Source organism: Alosa pseudoharengus, unplaced genomic scaffold, assembly GCF_046254945.1.
Source record: "Alosa pseudoharengus isolate Yale_2024_CS ecotype anadromous, Long Island Sound unplaced genomic scaffold, YU_APseudo_1.1 YU_APseudo_1.1_scf_2, whole genome shotgun sequence".
Taxonomy (NCBI): Eukaryota; Metazoa; Chordata; class Actinopteri; order Clupeiformes; family Clupeidae; genus Alosa; species Alosa pseudoharengus.
The window spans coordinates 54,748,272-54,755,469 of NW_027468663.1; the positions used below are offsets into that span (position 1 = coordinate 54,748,272).

General features: G+C 40.2%; 1 protein-coding gene across 1 annotated transcript; it reads left to right on the plus strand.

Moving 5' to 3' along the window:
- Window positions 1-1,493: 1,493 nt before the first annotated feature.
- taf9 (TAF9 RNA polymerase II, TATA box binding protein (TBP)-associated factor) lies at window positions 1,494-5,578 on the plus strand. The gene is made up of 7 exons (XM_076295536.1): window positions 1,494-1,577; window positions 2,024-2,105; window positions 2,221-2,357; window positions 2,822-2,956; window positions 3,425-3,506; window positions 4,314-4,424; window positions 5,180-5,578. The coding sequence occupies exons 1-7, from the start codon at window positions 1,542-1,544 to the stop codon at window positions 5,341-5,343; spliced, it is 747 nt and encodes a 248-aa protein (XP_076151651.1). The 5' UTR covers window positions 1,494-1,541; the 3' UTR covers window positions 5,344-5,578.
- Window positions 5,579-7,198: the final 1,620 nt, after the last annotated feature.

Genomic DNA, 7,198 nt, shown 5'->3' on the forward strand with positions numbered 1-7,198 from the left:
TATGTTTTGTGATGATAATGACTCTTCTGCTTGTTGATGCGGTGCTAAAGATGGCGGTGAATGGCGATGATGATGATGATGATAATGAAGTACATGATGTTGCGAGTGGTGGTGGCCAGAATTCAAAATTCAATTCATTATTAACAATATTATTCTTATTCTTATTATTACTTCCCATTATACAGCCCTGTAAGAGAGATTAAGCTGGATACCTTGTCTAAGCAGGGCTGATTTTTCTTTAGGTGTTAAGTGTTGGCTTCTTGACAGGTTGCTAAAGTATGCTGGAGGCACCATGTGAGTTATGCAGGCTCAAATCCCTGAGTAAGTGACTTACTGCTATCTATATTTCACATTTCAGGCTTTCTGCGAATACACAGGATGAGTTTATTTTTGCGCCCTGACATCATACTTCACAGAGCATTTTTACATATTTGGATCAGATCTGTTTGTCAGTGATGTTCAGGGAACATTTCCAAAGTTACAAATGTATAGCCAGAATGTGAGACACACACACACACACACACACCCACCCACACCAGACCTCTCCCCAATGCACAAGGCTACTCTATGTGAGACAGGATTGATATGAGACCATCTAGTGGTTGAGTAGAGATACAGTGACATACATATGTAAGCTACATAGAATGTTCAAAAATCATAAGCCAGAATTTAAATATTTAAATTAAATAACAATATCATGATGCCATTTTTTACAGTAGGTCTAGTCAACACTCCCTCAAACCCTCAATCTATTTGTTTAAAATACTTTTGACTATGTGAGGGAACGCAAAACAAATTGCGAGGGAACACAAAAGTATTGCAAGGGAACGCAATTGGGTCTTTAAAAATAAATCCCCACCTCTGAAAAGATAATTCCCACCATAGTCCTGTAGCTCCGTAGTGTGAAAGATGAAGGGGAAATTGAAACAAACGTTTAGGCCAATCTGAGACTTGGCGAGCATTTGTGCAAGTCTCTTTCCCTGCACACATTCCAGCAATAGCCATCCTCAGTTTGGGCAAATTAATTTCCTCATGGTTGAGTTTTATGAGGTTGCTTAGTCAGTTTTTTATTTCTAGGCTATTATAGGCTAGGACTTACCTGCAGGGGCATTTCCAATGCATACCCTCAGGCCAACTATGTTGACAGACAGGAATATAGGCTACAGATGTGAGGATAATTTCTACAAAAATAACGAAACATATTGTTAAAAATATGGCATTAAATAGGCCTAGGCTATACAGAACTTGTAGATTTTGACACTTTAGCCTACACTGGCCACTCTATTTCTTTGCTTATTAATCTACTATACACAAAAATAAATGTAGATGGCCTGGCTGAGTTACAAATCAGTTTGCATATTTCTGACAACTGACATATTTCTAAATTAAATTAATGTCGTTAGTAAATGGTCGTCAGCTCCTCATATGCCCACCAGAGGCAACTGACTGCTCAGTGCGCGCTCGTACGAACAGCTCAGTACGGAAGCCGACAAATGAAAACAACAGCGTGGGGCTGATGGGAAGAGTGGTGGGAAGTAAAAATGGCGTCTCCGAAAACTATACCTAAAGATGCACAGGTAAGATACGCTTTAATTCATGAGCTTTACATTAATGATGGAGAACATATGAATTCCAGCAGTAGTTCTACATTATGCAGCAATATGTGTTGTATGCATTTGTACTACTCTAAATATTGACCCGCCAGTAACGTGTATATAGCGATCTATGCTAACTATTAGCCATTGTTATCGTAGTAATCATTAAAAAATATAGCCCATATGTAGCGTGCACAATAGTGTTATGGATAGGTAACATCCTTCGACGTATTCATCTTATTTGCATTGCTTCATTAATCTGTAGTGAATGCATTTGGCCTGTAAAGTTAACAAGCTAGCACCTAGCTTACATAATTAGCATACCACGTTGACGTCGGTGGGAACATGTCACTGCCGATGATGGGCTACTTTAAGTCATCGTTAATGCGTTCCATGTAGATAACCTTGCATTTCCCCCCCCGTTTAAGGTTATGGTTCAGATTTTGAAAGACATGGGGATCACGGAGTACGAACCTAGAGTTATCAATCAGATGCTGGAATTCACATACAGTAAGTGAAGTGTTGTGTGATCAGGAATTACTTACGTTGGGGTTGCAGTCGTAACTATTCTAACATATTATGTATTGCTTTTGTATAACATATGGCGTTTTATGCTCTCAACCAGGATATGTAACCACCATCATAGATGACGCCAAAATATATGCCACACATGCGAAGAAATCTAATGTTGACGCCGATGATATCAGGCTAGCCATCCAATGTCGGATGGACCAGTCTTTCACATCCCCTCCTCCACGAGATGTATGTAACATATTTCATCAAGGTCAAAGTTACCATAGAATCATTGCATACTGTATTTTGGTTTAAAACATCTGATATAGCTGAACTCCAGAAACAATGTCATTGCATATTGTATTTTAGGTTAAAACATCTGATATAGCTGAACTCAAGAAACAATGTTGGAAGGGCTTTACTTTGCTGTCTATCGCTGTTTATTCTGCAGTATACTGTAGATACATATATTACTGTACTGCACTGTCAATTCTAAATATCAACAGAGATAGATAAAAGAGAAAATATAACTATACATACACAACTGTTCAATTCAACACAATAAACAGCTGCCAAACACCACAAGGTCACTGTCAGCATGTTGTGTCCTCCTCTGTGTTGGCCAGGATAGGGAGATGACTTCAGTCTGTGTAATCTGTACATCATTAACCAGCATGTTTCATCTCTTTGCATCACGCTTCCTCCCTGACTAGTTCCTCCTTGAGATTGCTCGGCAGAAGAACCAGACTCCTCTCCCGCTCATTAAGCCGTACACAGGGCCACGGCTTCCCCCTGACCGTTACTGTCTGACCGCACCAAACTACAGACTCAAGTCCCTACAGAAGAAAGTAAGTCAAGGCACACAGTGTGTTCTGCCCTTCAGGCAATAACAATTTTTTTTATACACAGACTTTTATGTCAAACGTCAAAAGAAAAGTCTGTATAAAAATAAAAGTTGTGAGTGGACTTGGATAGTAATAATAATAATAGCTTTATTGTCCACAAGAGTGGATATTTGTCTTTGACTCCACAGCTGGGTTTCTAAAATACAGACACAATAAATACAACAAACAAGTAACACAATCACCCTTAAAAACAACAATAAATAACACTTTCACAACAGACCTTAGTTCTTAGTTCTGCGTCAGGGTTGATGGTGAGTCACTGACACTGAATGTAGATTTGGCCTGTAGAAGCTTTTCTGACCACTAAGTTATTGCATTCTATGCAAGCTATGTTTTTGAAGCAAATTATTCCAATGCACTTGTAAAGAAAGAACATCTAACGTTGGTATTATTTTAATCTCTGTGGTGCAGGTGACGTCCTCAGCCGGGAGAATCACAGTCCCACGTTTGAGTGTCGGAGCAGTATCCAGCCGACCGAGCACTCCCACTCTTGGTGAGAGATACTTTACATTACGTGCTTTAGTTTAGGGCTGCACGATTTCGGGGAAATATCTGATAGTGATTTTTCTGACAGATATTGCGATATGATTTTTGAAAGTCAATCTATTGATTCAGTTCAATATTCCAAATGTCTCTCTAAGTTGTACCACTTCTGATTGGTGAGCATGCCTAGTGGATGAGAACCACAGCACTCCTGATTGACTGTGAAGCTCACCAATCAGAAGTTGCACAGTCAAGGAGGATGAAATGAATATAAAAGCCATAAATGTGACAGATTAACTGTGCGATTATTTGTAGCTTTTGCGATTAGATAATTGCGTTGGTTCATATTGCGATTGCGATAACTGTGCAGACCTACTTTAGTTCCTAACTCATGTGTCTTGACTGCCCTGCCCATTCAAAGAGGACCATACTACTAAAGATAATGACAGATGGGGCAACTCTTTCAAGAATGTTGCCGGGCAGTCACGTAATCGGTTCCATGTTCTCTGATTGGATGATCGTGACAATTTGCTTCCCAATGATTCCAGTTCTCCAGATACAAATCGGTCATCCAGTATGAATTGGAATATGCTTGAATACCATGGCTCAGGAACACTATTCAAAAAGTTACCTTGTGTATCATAAACGTACCAACACACTGGCGACACACAGTGCTTCTCTTCAGATGGCCACAAGTGAAAAGCTTGCTGCTCCGTCCTTTATTGCTGTTGAGACGCCAGCTGAAGCTGCAGTGTGTTTGACCAGAGTGCATTTCTCTCCCGTCTGTGTGTGGTGTGGTGTGGTGTGGTGTCACCAGGTACGCCCTCTGTCCAGACGGTGGCCTCCAAAATGGGGACGCCGGTGTCATTAACTGGCCAACGTTTTACCGTTCAGATCCCCTCCTCACAGGCATCAACTGTGAAGTCAGGTAGGCACCAGTGGGCACACAAGGGGACTAACTTAAAGCATTGGTTGCCATTTTAAGAAGATTTGCTTCTATAAGTCAACTGGGAGGCTAAGGTGCTAATCCATTGCTAATGCACTCAAATGTGTAAGATGTCTGCCCTCCCTGTGGGCCCGTTCTGCTGGCGATGGATATAACTTAAGGCTCTTGAGGATTCATGCGTTGATTTTGATGATTGGGAAAGTTCAACCCACATGATAGATAGATAGATAGATAGATAGATAGATAGATAGATGTTCAGATAGATACTTTATTGATCCCCAAGGGGAAATTCAAGATCTCAGTAGCATACAGACATCACACACAACATGCACTTACAGCAGAAAAAGTAAATATAAGTATATACAAATAACAAAACTCCACTGTACAATAGACACAGTAGAAGATAAGAAAAGCTAAAAAACGAAATACTAAATATACTATATAAATTAAATTTAAAAAATCCACAGTGTGCTTAAGGAAGATCAGCATGAGGCGCTTGCAGTGAAAGGCCTGGACTGGGCCTGTAATACTGTGTGCATGGTAAGGTGCAAAAAGTAGTCCAACATGTTGCAACAGTGCAACATTTAAGTGTCTATAGATATAATTGATGATACAGGGGAAACAAAAGTAGAACAGGGGTAGAGGGGTCATACCCCCCCCCCCCCCCCTTTGCTATCTCAAAATCAGTTGATCTTACATATTGTTTTGCTTTTTTTGTTTGTTTTTCTCCTATGCAGCCACCCCATCCACACCAACAGTTCAGAATGTCCTCATTAACCCATCAATCATAGGCTCCAAGAACATCCTCATCACAACAAATATGGTGTCCCAGAATTCAGCAGCAGAATCGGGCTCCCTGAAGAGGAAGCATGAAGATGATGATGACTACGACGCCCTTTGACCTCATAGATAGTGAAGTCTTAAGTGTTCTGAAAGCAGAAAAAGTTTTGTACATGGTTTCTTAAAATATGGCCGTCTTTAGTCCTTCAAATGTTGAAAATGATCCTGTTGAAATGGAAATGTATTGTTGGTTATTATTTCGTCAGATCCCAATCACTGAGTGAGGTTATGAACACATCATCTTCACCCATTTTCTTTTCTTTTCTGTTTATATAAATAAATTTTGGGAAAAAATACTTTTGGATGCTCATTATTTTAAAATGTCTCATTGAATTAACCTTTTGTCGTATGCACACAATGTTTCTGTCATTTTTGGGTTTTGTCCAAATCTCGCAAGACATGACTAAATTACATGGATTAAGTCAGTGAAATGTAAACAGAAGAATTTTCTACCAGTATTTGTTTTTTTATTTATTCACTTTTTTGTCAGTGATTTTTATTTTGACTGCATAAATATAAGAGTGTACAACAGTTTATGAAAACAAACTGGTACAGATTACTTCATCCCTCAGCCCTAACTAACCCTTTCGCCCACCCCATACCCACCTCCTGACCGGTCTATAGTACAAACCTACATGTTTGTGGGTGGTGGTAGTGTAATGTAGTGGTTAACATTTTGAATGATGCACTGTTTTTGGAAGCTTTGGCCCAGAGTGCCAGCAATCTACATCATTGTTGACGATTTTTGTAGAGCCACGGCGTATTCTATGTTATAGCTATGGACACATACTATGGCTCGTTTGACAGGTGAGACTTTAAGCTCTCAGTGGGTACAAACCGTTTATTTCTACATGCCTCTGTTCCTGAGAAATCCCAATCTAAACAGTGGCTAGTTTTCATCAAAATCCCTGTTTTTTTTTCTAGAAATGGAGAAAAAGTTCAACCTGACAAGGATACAAGGACGTTTATTGTCACATGCATATAGTTACTGGATGTAAGAAATGCAGTGAAATTATGTCTAGGGGGGTAAAAAGTGTAGTAGAAGAGGGGTTTAGTAGATTAAGTGGCAAGGGCTGCATAAAGTGCTGCCTATAACGTTTCCGGGAGACCTGGCAAGACTGCCACCTAGTGATAAACCCACGAAAATAAATGGCCTGGTTTTGATCTGACGTGCATGCGTCACTGATTCGACCCAAAGCGGCAACCATCAAAAGCCAAGTTATGATAAAATGCCCAGATTGTACGTTTTCACACTGGTTAGCACTCTGGACTTGTAACCGGAGGGTTGCCGGTTCGAGCCCTGACCAGTGGGCCGCGGCTGAAGTGCCCTTGAGCAAGGCACCTAACCCCTCACTGCTCCCCGAGCGCTGCCGTTGTAGCAGGCAGCTCACTGCGCCGGGATTAGTGTGTGCTTCACCTCACTGTGTGTTCATTGTGTGCTGTTTGTGTTTCACTAATTCACCGATTGGGTTAAATGCAGAGACCAAATTTCCCTCACGGGATCAAAAAAGTATAAACAGCTGGGAAAATAAGTATTGAACGCGTCAACATTTTTTTCAGTAAGTATACTTCCAGTGAGGCTATTTGCATGAAATTTTCACCGGACATTAGTATTAACTTAGGTAATCAACACATATATAAAAACCCAAACATTAATGTCTAAAAGTAGTGTTATTAGTAAAAAAGTGGAATGGCACAGGGAAAAAGTATTGAACACGCTAAGAAAAAGCAGTACACAAAGGCGAGGAATGACAAGGAACAAACTGGAATCTATAAGTAGTTAGAGAAATTATCCCTCCTGTCTGTGAAATTGATATAAGCTGGGTTAGTATACTGGTGGGCTATAAAAAGGTTTTTTGTTACCAAGGTGTCACACAAGAAAGATTTCATGATGGGTAAAGGCAAAGAGCTCCCAA

Coding starts and splice junctions, on each gene's coding strand:
- taf9 (XM_076295536.1), top strand. CDS start 1,542: ATGGCGTCTCCGAAAACTATACCTAAAGATGCACAG. Junction 2,358..2,821: donor CATCCCCTCCTCCACGAGAT/GTATGTAACATA, acceptor CTCCCTGACTAG/TTCCTCCTTGAGATTGCTCG. Junction 4,425..5,179: donor GGCATCAACTGTGAAGTCAG/GTAGGCACCAGT, acceptor TCTCCTATGCAG/CCACCCCATCCACACCAACA.